At 44.8% G+C, this 21,586-nt stretch overlaps 1 protein-coding gene across 2 annotated transcripts in view; it reads left to right on the top strand.

The window, feature by feature from the left end:
- Positions 1–21,586, top strand: part of NFKBIZ (NFKB inhibitor zeta) — a 542,353-nt gene that overhangs the window by 124,611 nt on the left and 396,156 nt on the right. For both annotated transcript variants that reach the window (XM_078657808.1, XM_078657809.1), the window contains exons 2-5: positions 344–483; positions 598–625; positions 765–862; positions 963–1,669. In XM_078657808.1, coding sequence (XP_078513934.1) covers positions 344–483; positions 598–625; positions 765–862; positions 963–1,669 — 973 coding nt within the window. The remainder of the gene's footprint in view (positions 1–343; positions 484–597; positions 626–764; positions 863–962; positions 1,670–21,586) is intronic.

Raw genomic sequence — 21,586 nt, 5'->3', positions numbered from 1 at the left:
TTTGCAATACAATAGGTCTTGCATTACTAAAAGTTTGAGCTTTTGGCTATGTATTACTATTGGCAACGCCAATAGCTCAGTCTTTCAGTAATGCAAGAACCATTGCATTGCAAATGCTTGTTTAAGAAAAGATACTGTTTTCTGGTAACGTTTCATTTCTTAAATCATTTGGCCTTCTTAAAATTGGTGAAAAGTTTAGACGCTAGATGTATCAATTTACATTTACGCTCTTCAAAGTCATTGAAAATTGTTGATTTTATTGGTTACAAAAGCTGATCTTAAATTTGACTTATTTTTTTGTTTTTATTGCTGTATAATGAGACTCAATATTTTGTATTAATAGAGAATCGTGAAAGTGGTGGTGAAAAACCACCAAAGACAACATTTCAAGGTGTCCGTGTGCGAAATTCTGTGAAAGAGCTTCTTATGCACTTCAGGAACAATCAGCAGATGACATCCATATATGGCGGCAAGGGACTAAAGGTAGTCGATTATTATATATTTTTTTAATTCTAACTTCTTTCTAAATGCAGTTTACTGTGTCTGCAATTTTACTCTCCAAATGTAAACCATATCTTCACTTCTGTTTTAATGTAGGAAAGGATGAATTTTGAGCACCGCCAAGGTATGTTTTTTTTCTATCTGTTGTCCAGCTGTATTTATAAAAGTGTTAGTGAATGTAACCAGGTCTTGATAGATAAAGCAGTGTTTTTTTCTTTTTTCTTTTTTTTTCTTCAAATTATGCTGTTAATTTACTTTAACAGAGCTGAAGACGGTATTTAGTCACACAAAGAGGTCTTACGAGTATTCTTTAGGTGGACCTGTCAGTAAGAGACCTACATTTCAAAAAGATTCCTTCTTGGTAAATATATCTTATTTTGATTAAATTAAAAGCTTGCTTTATTTAAAAACACATTGTACTACCTTAATTGTTTTCCAAATGTTTCATTTTCTTTCACCAGGCACAATCTGTCAATCCAAATTCAATAGGCATGGATAATAACTATCAACACATTACAAGTAATTCGAATTGTGAAGTGCTTCAAAATATTATTAATATTAAGGACACGACTAATCCAGTTTCTCTCAACACTGTGCAAGTCAACTGGATGAGCACTTCAGCTAACGGTCAAAAGCGTTTGGAAGAGCAATATCAAGAGTTTCAAGTAGTGCACCCTCACGAGTCTGAGACCAGTAATCCACAAATATTGGAACCCTGCACAGTGCGTAATTGTCCATGCTTCGCAACACCAAGTTTGGAAACTCCGATTGGTCAACATTCTGTACCAGATTGCAGTCAATTCAGTGCACATAGCCAGTTGCCCGTTAACCACCGTGGGTTGACCACTTCATGCTGTGATGTTTTGCATTGGCAAGGTCAAACTGTTGGTTTTGTTGTAAATGAAATTGAGCATTCTGATGTGAAGATGTCTGTTCAGAAAGCCACTGCACCTCTTCATGGTTTTAACCCCAACAATGCTCTAGGGAACCAGCATTCACTGTTAGATTTCTGCAGCATCTCACAAGAGTGTTCAAGTGTTGATGAAAACCCAGCAACTGCCACACAGCCAAATAAGTCCTTCTTCCATTGGCAACTTGATCAGGAGGAGAGCAAAATGGCCAACATAAGTCGGGAACAGCTCCTTGCCCAGGACACTGATGGAGATACGTAAGTAATACTTTTTTGTAGGCTCTATTAATACAACAATAGGTGGTCAATTACTCGCACTTTAAATTTAGTTATTTGTGAGTGAATGTGGTGCATGTGCAAGATGCATATTTACGATGTTGATAAAGATTGATACTCAGTTAGTGCTATCCGTATTTTTTCTCCAGCCATTTTGTTGGGTAGAGTGTGTTTTGTCAGACTACATAATACCTACTGGCTTTACTCAGAGGCCAATTTTGTATCTGAGCCATCGACTTGATTATTCTATTGTGTTCTTTCTCAACTTCTCTATCCTTTAAATAAAGACATCCCATAACAGTCTGCTTTTTAAAAATGTTAATAATGTCATTTATAGAGCACCTGGCTACACCAACGGGTGTGTCCCCGCGCAAAGAAGCAGTTTTAAGCTAGAATGGAAGGAGAACCGGACTAAAACTGATAAAACCAAGTTTTCAGGCCTCTATGAAATGTGTATTCCAATCTCTCTCCGTGCAGCAGAGATGGGATTGAGTTCCAATTTTTGGCCGCCAGGTAGCCAAATGAGCGTGCTCCCACCCTTGCCTTTTGTTTTCTTCGATATTTTTGAGCAGGTGAGCTCCTGTCGAGCTGTCAACTGGGATTGTAAGGGGTTAGAAAATCACACCTATAAGTGAGGCCTTTCCCCTGTATGCTCCGGTGACAAAAAAAGGACTTAGAAAAGAATTCTCTTTCCAATTGGCAACCAGTGAAGGGAGTCGAGGGCTTTCATCATTGAGGCATGCCTCGGTAGATTAAGGACAAGGCGTGCCGCCGCATTCTGAATTCATTGGAGTCGTTGCAGGCAACATTTTGGTGCACCCAGGTATAAGACATTCCCGTAGTCCAGCTAAAGGTCACCAAGGTGTGAACTATAGTTTTCCTGGCTGAAATGGGGAGGATGTCTAAGGTTTTCCTTAGCATCTTGAGAGTGCCAAAGCATCTCCCTGCTACCTTTCTAGTGTGGGCCTCGAAGGATAGTTTTGGATCAAGCCACACTCGAAGATTCTTTACCTCTGTTTTAAGCGTGGGGACAGGCCCCAGCCTCTGGGGCCACCAGGCTGAGCCCCAAATGGAGGGAGATTTCCCAATTATCATGACCTTTGTCTTACTACCATTCAATTTTAGCCAGTTTTTTGACATCCAGGCCAGATCATTGAGACAGGAAGAGAAATGTATTGCTGACTCACTAGAGTCTTGAGCAAGGGGCACCACAAGCTGAATGTCATCCGCATAGGACACCCTCGATCTTTTATTTGTCCATAATATCTGCCAGCGGGCTGATATACAGATTAAAGATGGTAGGGCTCAAGATCGATCCCTGTGGAACCCCTTGGAGGAGTGGCAGAGTTTTGGATCGATAAGGGTGCTGTGCATCCTGGAAACTATCGTCCTCTAAAAAGGACCACATCCACTTTAGTGCTACCCCGTCCAGTTCACACACCTGGAGATGACCAAGTAGTAGTTTGTGGGATACCGTATCGAAGGCGGAACTTGGGTCCAACAGGACCACAGCAACCGTCTGACCGGCGTACACCGTCTCCAAATAGACTCTGTTGCAAAGAGGAGTGCTGATTCAGTTGAGAATGATGCTATAAAACCTGTTTTTGTAGGATGTAGAAGATTGTGTATGTTGATGAGAGCTACTAATTGTTTATTCACAACCTTCTCTACGATTTTAGAGACGGAGGGGAGTAGAGAGATTGGATGGATATTGTCCAGCTGCTCAGGATTAGCTGAGGGTTTTTTCTTTAAAGGTATGACAATCGCGTGCTTCCATGACCTAGGGACCTCCCCACATTTCAAACATGCGTCGATTACTTGTTGCACGAAGGTTAGTATCAGTTCTATGCCCTCCCTTATTCTGCTAGGTGCCACTGGATCGGCTGGGTTATCAGATTACATTTTTAAGGCCACTTCCTTGAGATCTGTCTGGGGGGATCGGAATTCCCCCAGGGGATTGAACTCCAGCTCAATAGGTTTCTCATCTTGTCCGATAAGGCCATTATGGTATTCCTCAGGGAAGGAGTTGTATATACTAGATATTTTTTGAAGGAAGAAATCGACAATCAGATTGCACCGCTCCTCAGAGTTGATAGGAGTAATCATTGTCCTCTCAAGAGATAAAATCTCTTTGAGAGTAGCAAACAGTTCTTTGGATGAGTTTTTTGCCAATTCTATTTTCTCCTTATAATACCATGTGCACCTCTTTTTTAGTAGTATTCAGTAATGTACTTTTTTCTTTTTTTAAGTTGTCTTAGAACATTTTGACTTTGATGCAAGACTGGATCCCCCTCCTCCTGTACCACCTTCAAAGCAGGGCTAAAACATTATTTACTCTGACTCAGCTTAATAAACCTTCATCCTGTAATGAATGTCATTTGAACAGTTTTACTCTGGCTCTGAATTCATACTTAAATATTTATTTTAAACAATTATTTCTCGTAGCATGTAAAGTAATTTGTATGAAATTCTCCTAATGTACTGTAAAGCAGCGTTGCTTTCCTTCATTCCCCCCCACTGTAAAGCGCTTCAACATTGATTTAGATAATGTCCGCTCTATGGAAATAGCTAACCAAAGCAGTATTTGGTAACCAATGTACTTTGGATTCCAAAAGTTATTTGGTTATCTTTAAATGGATAGGCTCCTTTTTCTTTAAACTTCAATGCTGTGTTGCTGGTGTGATATCGGCCTTTTAATTTTTATTTTTGAGTTAACAGCACATGCCAGGTACGGCCCAGCTGAAACTGGTACAGACGATCTTCTAATCTCAAGAAGTGTGATTTGACATTAAAGATTAAGCTGTGCGTTGTGCCCCTGTGGCATTACTCCTATGCAGCGTTTTCAGTGTGTTAAAATAAGCGGACAGCCTTTGCTTTCCCTCTTGTGTGACTAATTGCTAAGCAAAACTCATGCACCGTTTTATGATAATAGTGGTTTGGTAGGTTAAAAAATACAAACTTTGTAATTCCTACCCAATCATGCCTTTTTTTTGTCTCGGTAGAATCTCTGATTTGCTGTTATGATGTCAGATAATTTACAGGCTACTCCAGTCCTAGCAAAGCCAGTAGGTCTCTTCTTGTTGGCCTATTGGATTTGCCACTGTTTTTTGTTGATTTTCTCCACCATCAGCCGAAAAAGGTGCAATGATGTGGCTGCTAATTTATATAGTGCTCTTTCACCCATGAGGGTATCCTGGTCCTGAGCAGGTGTCTGTCTAACCCAGCCTAGGGAAGCATAGAGAAATTGAAAAGCCAGGTGTAGGAAAGTAGGATTTGCTTCTTATGCTTACCCCCACATTTTGCTTTTTGCTCCCACTGTTTTGACTAGTCTGGCTGGGATCCTGCTATTCAGGACCCCAGCCTATCTGCTTTCTCCTCTAAATTGACATGTATGTACTTTGGTATAACTCCAGATTAGATACTGGGGTACCCTTATGAGTCCCTAGTATATGGTACACATGTTCCCAGGGCATAGGTACCACAGAGTTCTCCTATGGGTTGAAGCATGTATTATGCCACCCATGAGAGGCCATGCATAATGCAACCTCATGTCTGCTACTGTAGCCTGTGCAAGCTGGTCACTATATCTATCTCTCTCGATATAGTTATAGATATAGATATATAGATATAATACTTAAAACCTTATTAGTCACATCTATAGCAGGCCTTAACAATCCTGGAAACAGGGTGCCTTGTTTTATGTGAGCGGGTGCTTCTGCATGAGCAGGGCCCCTCTGTAGCCTTCGGAGACCATTCTCGTGGGCTGTACGTGATACTGCCAGACGTATAGGTAGAAGTGCATTATAATCTCACAGTAAATACTGTCTCAAATGACTGCAACGAAGTATGTCATGTCTGGTGTCAAACACCTTGGAATCATACCTGCACACCAGTAACTGGTGTGGGAGGTATGATTCCTCACCTCAGAACCGAGGTACCTAAGTCTACCGGTGCCAACTTTCTCGAGACTTAAAGCACAAAATGGATGCTGCCAGCCACAGATGCCAGTCTGCCCTCCTGCTGCTTAGCCAAGCTTGCGCAGAGGAAGGTCGGACAATAGGTATCCTATCACAGGGAGGTGCGACCACCTCCCAGATAGGATTTAGGGTGTTGGAACTGGGTGGGTGCACGGTCTCGGTGCCAGAAAGTTTGCACGAGGGGCACATTTGGTGCCCCTGTGCATGGTCCAGCTCAGACCAGTTCTGGGAGCTATCTGCTCCTGCTCTGGCGCGAAACTGGACAAAGGACTTGGGTATAGCCACCCCTCTGTACTGTCCCTCCCCTAAGAGGGTCCCTAGAATCTGCCCAACCCTTTCCCGTCGGTATAAAACAGGTTATCTAGCTACAGGACATTAGATTATACGTGGAAAAGATTTGTCAAGAAGATACCACTACACTTCGACTGCCTGGACTTTGCTGGACCTCCCTTGGGCTCGATTTAGTCTTCCCTTGCCATCCCCAGTCTTGCTACTGTCCGTGATCCACACAGGCTCCGTGCTGGACCCTGTGTACCTCCAAGACAACAGAAGAATCTCCCTTGGGGTGATGCAGTCACCCGCCTGCAAATGCAGGCACCATAATGGATCTGACCGGTTTGCTGCTCCAGAGCTCCTGCGGACTCCGAAGTCTCCAGCAATACAGGAGGTGGGTTTCTGAAGGTCTCAGAGGTTGAGCTTCCCTCTCGCGGAGTTTGAGGTGCATATCCCTCGTGGGGACTGTACACCTGTACTCCTATACACTTTGTTAATTTGCAGCTGCACGTGCTTGTTGTCATGCAACAATTCCGTACACTAGTCCATTTGTAGCCTGACCCCAGCGCATCTTTTCTGAGAAGGACTACGGCATTCGCATAGTCTCTGCCCCGCTAGCTGTTATCCTGTGAAACCGCCTGAGGTCCCCTCGCGACTCCTGTGCCTTCGGTCTGGGGGGTCCATTTGAGGGTCAACTTTGCTTTAATTGGGCTCACCTGGTTGCTCCAGGCATGCCCTGACTACCCTTGCTGTGGTGAGTCCCCTGGTCCTTGCTTGGCCAGATCAACACCGAATTTGACCATCTTCGTTAGCTGCTGCCAAGGCTTGTTGGTGCTCTTGCCAGACAATGACACCTCAGCACTCAACATCCTTCGTGGGACAGCACGCCTCTGGCTCCTGGTCGTCCTAGATATCTCCGGGTCCTCGCAGCTGAAGAGCCCAGATCACCGTCAACACACCTGAAGCACCCGACATTGGTGGGCATTCATCTACCGAGCCCCTGGTCACTCCAAAGTGACCCAGACTCTGTCCCCTCTGCTTTCAGTTTCTTCTGATCTAGAATCCGCGTTTGGATTCCACAGGACACTTTTCATACTTCCAGCAGCAGCATTACTTTGTGGAAATCCATAGAAAACGACAAGGGTTTCCGACGCCACTTCATACCTATGCACCCGTTTACATCAAACCTCTCAAAGAGTAAAGACTGTAAAATAGGCGCTTACACCAGACTTAACGTCTCCGAGTAGGGTGCAAAAATTGCCACCATCTTGTCTTTTACAGGATGAAGACTCAGATGAGGAACAGGACATGCAGGCTACGAGTCCATCTCACCTGGTGGTGAAGTGCCAAAGCACTGACGATGAGGTGGAAATTACTCAAGAACATACTGTTCAATCACAGGTCCAGACGCAAATCACACCAATGGTATGTCTACCAGCGTCCATAGTATCAGACTTAAGGTTTTTGATCCAGGACTACAAACAACGGTTTCCAGATTCTTCCACCCCACAGGCAGCGGGACCGGTTCCATCAACAACTAGGGTGACTGCGTCTCCACGTGCTAGACCACCGTCCTTAGTGTCCCGTCAGGAAAGGGAGCCAGTACAGGATCTTCCGTCTTCGGACAATGAGGAGGTAGAACAAGAAGAGGGTGAGGTCCAATCCGATCACGGGGACGATGTGGATTATATAGCTTCTTCTCCAGCCTCGCCTGAACCCGCAAGCTCAGATTCACCACCTGCAGATATAGGAGGGTTCCACAATCTGGTAGAGAAAGCGGCCAAAAGGTTCCATATGACTATGGAATCTCATGAAACGGACTGTTTTCTTTATGATTTTAAGGACCCGATTAAGAAGACAACCAGATCCATTCCCATTATCGAGCACATATGGGAGCAGGGTCTGCAATTAATGCAAACATCAGCCTCAGTATCGGCGGTTGTGCCAAGGCTGGATAAGAAGTACAAAGCCCCAACAACGGCACCAGCTTGCCTTACAGGCCACCCCAAGCCGGATTCGGTGGTCACTCAGGCGGCGCAGAAAAATGCTAGGAACCCATCCTTGCAGGTGACCGCTCCACCAGATAAGGAGGGCAGGAAGCTGGACAGCATTGGAAAACGGTTCTCTACCACCTCAGCCATGACAGTGAAAGTGGCAAACTCAATTGCACTGTTAGGAAGGTATAATAGGCAGTTGTGGGCTAACATTGCTCCGTATCTATCCGAGCTACCAGACGGCACGAAAGAGGAGGTTCAATCCCTATTAAAAGAGGGTTAAACATCGGCTTCTGAACTGATCGACTGTGCTATGGATATAGCAATGATGGGTTTTAGGCAGCTGGCAGGGGCAGCAGTATTGCAAAGGCAGGGGTGGCTCAAAGCTACCTCGTTTCGGCAGGAGGTACAATCTAAAGTCCTCGACATGCCTTATGACGGCCAACACCTATTTGGGGAAAAAATTGATGAGGCCCTGTAAGCGATCAAGGATACGGACACGGCAAGAGCACTTGGCACACTTCAATTCAGAAATCAGTCCTTTCGAGGGAACCAGGGCAGAGGCCAATCTTCTTACAGAGGAAACTATCAAAACAGGTCCTCATATTCCTATAATCCAGGCCGGTCACAATTCCAGTCGCGACAGCAGCAGCAAGGTCGGCAGACCTCTTATGGAAAAATCAACTATAGAGGGAAAAACCAAAGGAAAACTACTGGCCGACGCCAATGACCTTTTCCAGCAGCCAGTCCCTCCACCATCTCATTCTTTCAAAATTGGAGGAAACCTGACCCACTACCTCCACAATTGGAAAGCAATTACAACCGACCGATGGGTGCTGCAATTGATACAATTTGGACACTCCATAGAATTCAAAACAATTCCCCCGACAACCCCTCATATAATGCAACACAACAACATGCGATTGCTTCTTCAAGAAATCTCCTCTATGTTAAAGAAAGGGGCAATAGAGCGAGTACCATCAGCTCACAAAAGGAAGGGATTTTTCTCCCGCTTCTTCCTGATTCAAAAGAAGGAGAAGAAATGGAGGCCCATATTGGATCTCAGGGCACTCGACGCATTCTTGAAGAGTCAATCGTTTCGCATGGTGACGATCCAGGGGATCTTGGGACTCTTAGAGGAGGGGGATTTCATGACGTCTTTGGATCTACAAAACGCATACTTTCACATCCCTATCCACAAACGACACAGGAAATTCCTCAGATTTGCAGTAGCAGGTCAGCACTACCAATTCTGTGTCCTACCGTTTGGCCTCAAGTCTACACCCAGGATTTTCACCAAATGCCTCTCCCCGGTTGCAGCATTCCTCAGGCAGCACGGACACCAAGTCTTCCCATATTTGGACGACTGGCTGGTAAAGGCACCATCTCTGACAGACGCAACCGCATCCTCCAACGCCTGTCTGAATCTTTTCAGGCATTTGGGTCTGACACTCAACCACGAGAAATCTACTTTGCAGCCCTCTCGAGTCATTGCCTTTCTCGGGGCGACATTGGATACGGAAAATGCGAAGGCATTCCCATCTCAGGAGAGGAAACACAAGCTTGTCTCTCTGGCCGCATCAGTGGCTTCAAGGAAGACTTTACCAGTCCGTACCTTCAAATCACTCTTAGGGATGATGTCCTCGTGCATCCTGCTTATACCGCACTGTTGCCTCAGGATGTGTCCGCTGCAAGAGGCTCTGTCCAGTCAGTGGACCCAATGCTCGGGATCCTTCGAGGACCGCATTGCGATCCCACAGCAAATGACCAAGGCATTGCAGTGGTGGAGGTCGCTCAAGAACCTCTCACAGGGGTTACCATTTCTGCTCCCTGCAGCTCCACATGTAATAACGGATGCTTCTCTGGAGGGTTGGGGAGCAGTCCTTCAGGAATTACAGATCAGTGGCAAGTGGACGAACCAGGAAAAACCGCTTCATATCAACTACCTGGAGCTGAGAGCGGTATTCCTAGCCCTGCAGGCTTTCCTACCACGGATCCAAAACTCCCCAGTGCTCGTCAGGACTGACAACACTACGACGATGCACTACTTGGACAAACAGGGAGGAACGCGTTCGCTCACCCTATCGCGCGAATCGCAGAAGATCTGGAATTGGCTTGTTCTCCACAACATCTCGTTAAAAGCGGAGTACGTCCCAGGCAAGGACAGTGTCATAGCAGATGCACTGAGCAGGCAGAGGTCTCTGTCCCACGAATGGGAACTCGACATGGAAATGGTAGCTTACATCTTTTCGGCGTGGGGAACACCGCAGATCGACCTGTTTGCGACCAGGGAGAACGCCAAATACCAAAACTTCGCAAGTTGGCATCCCCAGTCAAGGTCCCTCGGAAATGCAGTTTCCATAGCATGGCGCAACGTATTTGCGTACGCATTTCTGCCATTTCCAATGATTCCCAGGGTCCTCAGGAAGATGAAGGCGGAGCCTTGCACGTTGATTCTGATTGCCCCATTCTGGCCGAGACAGCACTGGTTCGCGGACCTTCATCGCCTCTCACTACAGCCGCCAATCTGTCTGCATCAGCATCCGTCTCTGCTCACGATGAGCAACAAGCAGGTTCAACATCCGGATCTGAAATCTCTCAGGTTATCGGCTTGGCTCCTGAGTACCGAGAGTTCAGTAAACTGAGCATTCTGCAGGAGTGTAAAGACGTCCTAGCCAAGGCAAGAGCGGACAGCACGAACAAGACCTATTCCCTGAAGTGGAAACCTTTTTGTATATGGTGTGCGGACAACGGTCTACGTCCCTTCCACACCTCTCTGGAACAAATATTACCCTATCTGCTGCATCTGGCGCAGTCGGGCTTGGCCCATGCATCCATTAGAGTTCATCTGGCTGCGATTTCAAGATTTAAAAGAACATTGAAAGGACCTTCCCTCTGGTCTAATAGATTAAACAGTTCCTCAAAGGACTTTACAGATCCTTTCCTCGACCACGAATAATTCCTCCAACATGGCATCTCAATGTGGTCCTAACCAATTGATGAAACACCCTTTTGAACCCATCCATAGGGCGGATATCAGATATATTTCGTGGAAGACAGCCCTTCTACTAGCACTTACCTCAGCAAGGAGGGTCAGTGAACTACAGGCTCTTTCCATACAAGACCCTTCCATGCAGTTTAAGGGTGACCGAGTGGTTCTCAGAACTAATCCTCGGTTTATTCCTAAAGTCCCGTCGGACTTCCACTTAAATGAGCCAGTGATCCTCAGGTCATTTTTCCCAAATCCCAGCACTGCAGCCGAAAGATCTCTGCACTCACTGGACCTTAGGAGGTGTCTAAAGTTTTATATTAACAAAACCAACAGTTTCAGGAAATCAACTCCGCTATTCATAGCCTTCAGTAGACCACGGAAGGGTATGCCGCTTTCCAAACAAAGTATTTCAAGATGGATATCTTCGGCAATTGCCTTTTGCCATGACAGAGCTGGACGGCCATTGCCAGCAAAACGTCCCCATTCTCCGTCTGCGTCGATTGCACCGACCACGACGTCGAGAGGGATGACTTCAGTCTGTTCCCCGTCTCCCCAGGGCTCTGGGTCGAAGCGACGTCGCGCTCGGCGTCGAGGGAACTGAACAGACCGCCGTCGAAGTCTCCGGTGATTATTTCGTCGTCGTAGAGTATTCGACGTAGAGGCCCGGTGTCGGTGCTCGCCGTCGAGGCGACACCGCCGTTCGCCATCGGCGAAGAGGAGAAGGTCGTCGTCGAGGGGATCGTAGAAGGTCGCCGTCGAGGCGTAGGAGGTCGCCGTCGAGGCGTAGGAGGTCGCCGTCGAGGCGTAGGAGGTCGCTGTCGAGGCGAAGGCATTCGCCGTCGAGAAATAGGCGCTCGCCGTCAAGAAGACGTAGCTCGACGTCGAGGGGCCGACGCTCGCCGTCCGGTCGCCGTTCTTCGATGCCGTGAAGGCACAGAAGGAGTTCTGGCGCCAGGAGTAAATCTGGCAGGTGTCAAGTGCCTTTGGGCTCTCCACAGTCCCTGCCTAGTAAGGAGGGCGGGCCTTCATGGCGACGTGTTGCTGCAGTACTTTGGACTGCCGACATTGGATTTTTCGTGCACACAGGATGATTCTAGAACCCTGCGATTGACCCCCACAAGTAAAAGATAGGACAACGCAAGAAATAGTTGGCGTTTGTCGAGATAGCGGGTGGCTTGCCACCGTGAAGTTCCAGTTTGTTTCCCCCTATTTTTGTCGCCCTGTCCTGAGGAGGCCTAATTCTTTGGAAGGCCGAAACACGACCGCGTCGACATTTTCCAATTGGAGGAGTCCTGTTGTTCTCAATTTATTAGTGAAAAATACTTCACTGGACACATGTGAAGAGTGGGGTTCCACAAAGTTTTCGTTTGGAACCGGTGTGTTCGACTACCTCCCAGTGTACCACCTAGAATTAATAGGACACTTTTGTAGTACTGTTCTATAGGGTGTTAGATAGGAAGTACTTAATAGAGATATGTATATAAATTAGACCATTCCCTTTTCTGTCATATATTGTTTTTGTTATATGTTCTTGCTGTATAAAGTGTATATGTTGTTCCATTGTGTATATTTGTTGTATATAGGTATGTACATAGGTAGGCGTATTTGTTGTGTATAATGTATACATTTTTGAGAGGATTTTGTGCCTGTGTTTTGTGATATATATATATATATATTCACTGAAAAAACCATAGGTTATAGACCATATATAGTTAGGAATTATCATTTACAAAACCTTGAAAATTCACTGAAAAAACCATAGGTTATAGACCATATATAGTTAGGAATTAGCATTTAAAAAACCTTATTTTACTCACACAAAACCATTGAAATTCCATATATAGTTAGTTGCACTAACTATATATCGCGCACCCGCAATCCACTGCTGATCATGTCACATATTACATCATTCATGACATGGTCAGTGACCTCACTGATGACATCACTGATGACATCTCAAATGACATCACTGATGACAACAACCAGTGACTGTATGTTTCTGTAAAGTTAAAATATGTCTTACATATTGAAGAATGAGTGGATGTATAAGTGTCTGGATGAAGGATTTAGTAGGTGCGTGACTGACTGTATGAGTGAGTGATTAAATGTGTCTCACTGAATGCATGGGTTAGTGACTAAACTGTCTTAATTTGTGCATCATTATGTCTGTTGTGATGTAAACTGCTGCATGTGTTGATCATTAGCTATACGAGAGGCTATATGTGTTATTGATTGGTTGCCCAAATATTTGTATGGGAGATTGAGTTTGTGTAGGGGTGGCTGGGAGGTGTGTGACTCTGTGCATAGATGTGTGAGCAGTTGATTCACTAGGTGTATGAGTTCAAGAGTGCATGTGGAAACAGCTACATGGGCAGTTGACTGTGTGCATGAGTGTATTGATGAGTGAATGGATATCTCAATGCTACATGTCATAGTAAGTACATATGTAAAACACAGTACATGTGAGAGTTGGCATATATAAATAACTGTGCATGAGAGCCACTGAATGTGTGAGTGGTTGTATGGATCATTGTGAACTTGTATCAGGGATTGTATAAGAGAGTAAATATGTGTTAGTATATGTTTGAATAAGTAAGGTGTGTATAACTGTATAGTTGAAGAAATGGAGGTGAGATTGTTTCTTTGCATGACTGACTAGGTGTGTGAGTAACTCCATGGATGAGTGACAGTGTGTGTGTGTCTGTATACACTGAGTGTATCTAAGGTTATATTAGAGTCTGAAGAGGTTTATCGTATTAGCACAAGAATGATGTCAAATGAGATGTCATCATTGATGTCACTGACCATGTCATGAATGATGTAATATGTGACATGATCAGCAGTGGATTGCGGGTGCGCGATATATAGTTAGTGCAACTATATATGGAATTTCAATGGTTTTGTGTGAGTAAAATAAGGTTTTTTAAATGCTAATTCCTAACTATATATGGTCTATAACCTATGGTTTTTTCAGTGAATTTTCAAGGTTTTGTAAATGCTAATTCCTAACTATATATGGTCTATAACCTATGGTTTTTTCAGTGAATTTCAATGGTTTTTTAATAGCAAATATCATAAGCTGTCGAATGTCAAGTACGTGGTAAGTAAAAACATTTTCGTGTTTATGCACACTGATCTGCTTTGAATGCTGCCCCCCACCCCTCATTTCTATTAGGAGTACTCTCTCTTTGCAGATAGTGAAGGGTAGTTAACGCAGGCCTTTGCCCCCGTTGTAATCCGTCGTGCCTGCTTCTCTCTCCATTTGATTGATTGTTCTCTTTGGTTCATTCTCTATTTACAAACAAGCACAGAGTCGCAATACTCTGTTTAGTCTTTGCAGATAGCGAAAAATCGTGTAAAAAACAAAAGGAATCGAGCAAAATCAGTAGGCCACTAATGGGATCTCTTTTTGACCTCGCTAAAATAGAAACATTAGGAACAACCTGTTGAAAATAGCAATGTGTATGTACATAAGCGGCGTTCATTTGTGTTCACAGTACCCCTTGTTGATTGTTTGAATCGAGCATTGAATTGTTCGAAGTTGGTTCTCTTAAGGATCTTCTCTGCCTGCAAACGAGGAAGAATAGGAATATTCTCTCTCCCTTTGCAGATAGTGAAGGGTAGGTAACGCAAGCCTTTAACACGTCGTACCTATTTCATTCCTCATTGATTGATTGTCCGAACATTGACTGTTTGGGAATTAGTTCTTTTTGGAGGTATTCCCTGTTTGCAAATAAACGTAGGAAAATCTTTGCAAGTAGTGAAAGGGTACGTAATGCGGACCTTTCTCCCCCGTTGTAATCTGTCATGCCTATCTACTCCCCACTGATTGATGCACCTGTTTCACCCGGACCATTTACTAGACATAGGTCATCTGGCCCGACCAGAGAGCACCCCTAGTGAAAAGGACATATGCAATAATAACGAAGTGATCACTGTATCCTGTTAACAGAAACTTTAGCATGAAACAACCTAGAAAGAAAAGAATAGGAAAACGAAAATCAGTAGGCCACTGATGAACTTTTTATTAAATAACAAACAAAGAAACAATAACAATACGTAATGATAAAACCTATTATTGTCCTAGAAACAAGAAACGTTAGAAGTAAGCCCGTAATAAGAAACCTGAAAACATCGCCCCTCACTGCCCCAAAACGTGTCTGTCCCACCGCCTGCCACGGCCAAATAACGGCAAACTGGGAAAGATAGAAGTCAGCAGACATCCGCCCCATTCTAGAAACTTCCAAAGGGCAACAGGTTTTCGGCTACGCCCAGCCGGACGCAACACATATAAGGCGGGTCCTGCTGCCACGCCTCGGCCAGGAGATCATCACGTAGGGTGTAGCCGGAGGAGAGGCCGAGGCCAGCGGGACCCGGCCAGGGGGATTGACAACACTGGAGAGTTTCAGGGGGGGGAATGTCCGTGTCCTCGACCCTCCCCTCTCTCTCCCAGTCCGGCCGCGGTGGCCCCTGAGAGTTGCAGGTTGTCCCTCCACACTCTCTCCCGGTCCGGCCACCAACGGCCGGGGGCTGGGGCCGACGGGATCCGGCTGCAGCCGATGAGCCAAGGAACCCGTTCATGGGGCCAGAGCAAAGGGCGTCCGGCCGCCATCCACCGGAGGTGCGGCCCAAAGACGGACGGGACATTTCTTCTTTCTTTTATAATGGCTGCGACAACACTGGGGGGGGATGTCTTGCACATGCCTCCGACCCCCCCCCCCCCCTCATCCTCATCGCCTGGTCCGGCCATAACAAATGTCAAGCGAGACGCCGTGGGGTGCACTGGGAGGGAGAGACGCTGCGAACAGGCCTCTCCCGCCTCCCCAGGTGGAGGCTTCCCAGCTGCACCCTCAGCGCTCCAGGCGCCCGGAAAAGGGTTCTTCCACTGTGGCAATGCTGCAACGTCTCGCCCGGCAGGGTGGAGCCCGTCCGCTCATTTGACCCCGCGATCGCCAGTAGCTACCGAACTCTCAAAATGGCGGTCGACCTGGCAAGAGCGGGCCCAGCATAAAGAAATGGCCCGGTCACTGGTTGACTCCACCACCGTAGTCCTCCACGACCTTGAAGATTCTAGAGGAGCCGCGGGAGTCTCCGACCCCCGCAGACACCCCCGATGGGGAATGACTGCCATGATCGCCCGTGGAGTGACGAAACTGTATCCGCGGGACGTCGGCGCTCCCATGCTGCCGCCAGCCTCAGTTTGAATGACTAGAATCCTGCAGACCTCAGTTCCGGTGAAAGCACAGTGTGACCCGGTAGGAAAAATTGTTGCACCCCCTCCCCTTTTTGACTGATAGTTCAAACCACCGATCCTTTCCTTTGCCCTTTTACCGGAACTATGGACTGCCTCCCCCTCTTTTACATTTTCTAGAGAAAACAAAACATTAACCACTACATTAGCATAGCAGTTGACACCAGAACTGTTTTCAAATTGAAAACCAACAACATCTTCAACAGAATCCTTTTTGTTTCTGCTGTGACCCTGCTACAGCACAGGCATTGTCCCCAGCAGTAATTCTGCAATGCCGGTAAGTATAGCTGTGGTGCCTACTGGACTCACTCACCCCCGCGGCGCCCCACGCCGTTATTTGCTGGGCGGCAACTTACTAGACATCACCTTCGTGACATCCAGATTTCAGCGCTTTCTGCTGCCTTGGAACTATTCGCACAACAGACCGCTACTGACAATCCACCCCCCGGGACGCCCCACGCCGGATACCCAAATCAGTGCGGCACCCAGGCAACATCTTCTGAATTTTCATAATTTGAAAGAACTAGTAACATGTCCTCATCAGGAATTTCCTCATGAAAAGTCTGCAATGATGATTCTTGTAACTCTATGGTCTCCAAACATTCGATAAATTCGCCATCAAGAGATTGATCAAAAAAATCATTCAAGTCATCTCCTCCTTGTGAGAATATTTCATTATTGGTGCTGTCAATTTCAATAAATGTATTGGATAATTCAAAAGAAATTGCCACGGTCTCTTCGTTGTTTAAATGTTTTTACTGTTTTTGTTTTGTTGTATATATTTATAAGTTATTAAAGTTTTATAATCCTACTACTTTGTTGGAGTGCTATATATTTTTAATATGACACATAATTGTAAAAACTTTGATGTACAAAGAGTCATCCCTGGAATCTTCCGCTTCAGGCTCGGTCCCCTCCCCAATCACAATACAGGATGGTTTTCAGATAGTAGGAACACGTGTGGTGTGACGGATCTCATCGGGTGTGGGCCTTGATCTACTATAACTCCTTTGAAGAGGGGTGATTCTTTACAGCTGGGGCCATAAACTACATCTGCAGGGCTAGCTGATAGCCTGGACAATCGGACACAGAGGAAGAAGAGTGTCAGAGGGTGCGGTAGTGAATAGGGCGAAAGGGAGGTGTCGGGCGGGCACAGAGTGTGATTCTCAGGGAAGAGCAGCGCAGATGGGGGGAGGTTTATTGCCCATGCATAAGACAGAGAGCGGGGGTGACCAGTGCCTGGGGAAGATGCTTGCGAGGGTGGGGAGCCATGCTAAGGATCGACAGCGTGCAGAGAGTGGGTCTGGTCAAGGCATCTAAAATGGCTGCCGTGCACGACAAAAGTGTGGCATTTCAAAAAAGGCAAGATGGCGCAGACAATGTTTTTCAACACTTCCTCATTTCCTTCGAATCGAACGTTAACAGACGTTGGTGCATATTACCAAAGTTAAGCGATATTTATCGCTAACGATGCTTAGCAACGAATTTTTTACCGCTAAGCATCGTCAGAAATTATCGAAGATAAACCTTGCTATTATCAAGGTTTATCGCAAATGCGATAAAAAACGGCCGCAATGCATGAATATCGCTAAAAAGTCAGCGATATTCATGCATTACCGAGCTAATGCTCTTAGCCATGTTATCCACCTCCCATTGGATAACATGGCTAAGAACTGCTCAGGGCAGGTGTTAGTTTTTGGAGATATTCGCGCTTAGCGCGAATATCTCCAAAAGTTGGTAATAGGAGATAGATATCTTGCATGTTGTAATGCAAGTTATTGTGGTATATGGAACTCATACCATAATCTCTCAGGAAAGCAGAAACTGATCCTTTTGGGACCGCCTGAGAAGGCCTAGGAGGTGAGGGGTACTCTACTTTGCCCCCTTTTCACGTTCTAAACTATTTTTTTTTACTCTCTTCTGTAATTACACAAAATGGCAGCGATAAGATGCATCAGAGACAGACAGTGAGAGAAAGGAGGCCTGAGATGAAGAAGAGATGTCAAATACACATTGGAGATAATATAGTGGGAGAAGGGAAGTAAATATGAGTAAACTTACCATGTAACATAAAAATGTTGCACTCTATACTATAAGTCTCATTTTATTCTACAATCACTTCGCTACAACCTCATAAATTAAAAATAAAAATGAATAATGTCTCAAACAATTTTTGATTTCTAAATATAAATTTATTCTTCTGAATTTTCAAAATTTGAAAGAACTAGTAACATGTCCTCATCAGGAATTTCCTCTTCAATCATCTCATCTGGAATCTCCTCATGAAAAGTCTGCAATGATGATTCTTCTAACTCTATGGTCTCCAAACATTCGATAAATTCGCCATCAACAGATTGATCAAAAAAATCATTCAAGTCATCTCCTCCTTGTGACAATATTTCATTATTGGTGCTCTCAATTTCAATAAATGTAGTGGATAATTCAAAAGAAATTGCCACGGTCTCTTCATTGTGAGCCATTTTATTTTGAAATTGCTTGCTGTAAATTGCAGAAAAAAATAATCACTTTCATTTATCGTTTTTAGTAATACATAATATAAAACTAACTTTATCAAGTATTTAGTATAACAGAAGGACTGTAAATAAATAACAGAAAACATTTTTCAAATTATCTTCAAGTGTACAACATAGTTCCCCTTACAAATTAACAACTCACCTTTTTAAAAGTAGGAGAAGTGTTAGTACTGTGTAAATCAAACACCAGCAATTGACCACCAAAAATTCCTCACAAATGTACCTCAGACAGTAGTATCACAAAATGGCTGTGGTTTCCTCTCATTTTAGATATATACATAACCAATTAACTTTCATCACACACAAATACAAAACCAAAGTACCATTTTAATTGATTCTAAATTTCAACACTTTCAAATGTGTTTTCCCCATGCAATTTTCCATAGGACATTTAGATACGTCTACAGCCTGAATGGCTGAACGGAATTACACCAAACTTGGCAAAATGGTACATCAAACCTAAGAGGTCAGGGAGGATCTACTATGCCCCCTTATGGTCATTTGCCCCTTCGCTTTGGCCTCCTCTTGTCTCTCGATCCTACCGAGAGACAAGATGGCGGCCGCTACGGACTGTTTGGAATGTTTACAGACGCCGGAGAACCAATCAGCTTCGCAAAGCTCCGTAACGCGAAAAGTACGCGAAGCGGAGCGCTGTTACAGATATATATCTTTTTTTGAACGTTAATTTCTCAAAATCCACTGGAGCACATATATTGAGACCTAGCAAAGGCACATCGGGCTACCAGTCCCTACAATTTTGCCAAGTTTCGTGCAAATCCATTCAGCCGTTCGATTATGATTATTATTTTTTTTTTTTTGCCCCGCGGGGCCCTCTTAAAACCTCCACAACAAACCTAGGGGGTCAGGGAGGATCTACTATGCCCCCTTATGGTCATTTGCCCCTTCGCTTTGGCCTCCTCTTGTCTCTCGATCCTACAGAGAGACAAGATGGCGGCCACTACGGACTGTTTGGAATGTTCACAGACGCCGGAGAACCAATCAGCTTCGCTTCACAAAGCTCCGTACCGCGAAAAGTCCGCGAACCGGAGCGCTGCCCGGTCCGCTGTTACAGATATATATCTTTTTTTGAACGTTAATTTCTCAAAATCCACTGAAGCACATATATTGAGACCTAGCAAAGGCACATCGGGCTACCAGTCCCTACAATTTTGCCAAGTGTCGTGCAAATCCATTCAGCCGTTCGGGCTAAAAGTGAGGCCAACCGCCCTATGGGAAACTCAATGTTAAAAACACGTTTTGGGACCCCCCTTTTTTCTCGGCCCCCCCTTGACGAAACCCCCCCAAATTTTCAGGGGCTGCTCAGAAACAAAATGTTCCATTTTCCTGAAAATTTCAGCCAATATATATATTACCTACTGGCGGTCGCCAGTAGGTATATATAATTAGGATTTTTTCTCTATGGGATTTTTGAAAATTCTATGTCTAATAACTTTGGCGTTTGTGGACGGAATTGGCTGAAATTTTCAGGAAAATGGAACATTTTGTTTCTGAGCAGCCCCTGAAAATTTGGGGGGGTTTCGTCAAGGGGGGGGCCGAGAAAAAAGGGGGGGTCCCAAAACGTGTTTTTAACATTGAGTTTCCCATAGGGCGGTTGGCCTCACTTTTAGCCCGAACGGCTGAATGGATTTGCACGACACTTGGCAAAATTGTAGGGACTGGTAGCCCGATGTGCCTTTGCTAGGTCTCAATATATGTGCTTCAGTGGATTTTGAGAAATTAACGTTCAAAAAAAGATATATATCTGTAACAGCGGACCGGGCAGCGCTCCGGTTCGCGGACTTTTCGCGGTACGGAGCTTTGTGAAGCGAAGCTGATTGGTTCTCCGGCGTCTGTGAACATTCCAAACAGTCCGTAGCGGCCGCCATCTTGTCTCTCGGTAGGATCGAGAGACAAGAGGAGGCCAAAGCGAAGGGGCAAATGACCATAAGGGGGCATAGTAGATCCTCGCTGACCCCCTAGGTTTGATGTGGAGGTTTTAAAAGGGCCCCGCGGGGCAAAAAAAAAAAATAATAATAATAATCGAACGGCTGAATGGATTTGCACGAAACTTGGCAAAATATTAGGGACTGGTAGCCCGATGTGCCTTTGCTAGGTCTCAATATATGTGCTCCAGTGGATTTTGAGAAATTAACGTTCAAAAAAAGATATATATCTGTAACAGCGCTCCGCTTCGCGTACTTTTCGCGTTACGGAGCTTTGCGAAGCTGATTGGTTGTCCGGCGTCTGTAAACATTCCAAACAGTCCGTAGCGGCCGCCATCTTGTCTCTCGGTAGGATCGAGAGACAAGAGAAGGCCAAAGCGAAGGGGCAAATGACCATAAGGGGGCATAGTAGATCCTTCCTGACCTCTTAGGTTTGATGTACCATTTTGCCAAGTTTGGTGTAATTCCGTTCAGCCATTCAGGCTGTAGACGTATGTAAATGTCCTATGGAAAATTGCATGGGGAAAACACATTTGAAAGTGTTGAAATTTAGAACCAATTAAAATGTTACTTTGGTTTTGTATTTGTGTGTGATGAAAGTTAATTGGTTATGTATATATCTCAAATGAGAGGAAACCACAGCCATTTTGTGATACTACTGTCTGAGGTACATTTGTGAGGAATTTTTGGTGGTGAATTTCTGGTGTTTGATTTACACAGTACTAACACTTCTCCTACTTTTAAAAAGGTGAGTTGTTAATTTGTAAGGGGAACTATGTTGTACACTTGAAGATAATTTGAAAAATGTTTTCTGTTATTTATTTGCAGTCCTTCTGTTATACTAAATACTTGATAAAGTTAGTTTTATATTATGTATTACTAAAAACGATAAATGAAAGTGATTATTTTTTTCTGCAATTTACAGCAAGCAATTT

This window comes from Lissotriton helveticus, chromosome 8 (genome assembly GCF_964261635.1).
Source record: "Lissotriton helveticus chromosome 8, aLisHel1.1, whole genome shotgun sequence".
In the NCBI taxonomy this organism is placed as follows: Eukaryota; Metazoa; Chordata; class Amphibia; order Caudata; family Salamandridae; genus Lissotriton; species Lissotriton helveticus.
Note: the sequence above shows the minus strand (reverse complement) of the source record. Positions and strands in the feature narration are given on the sequence as shown.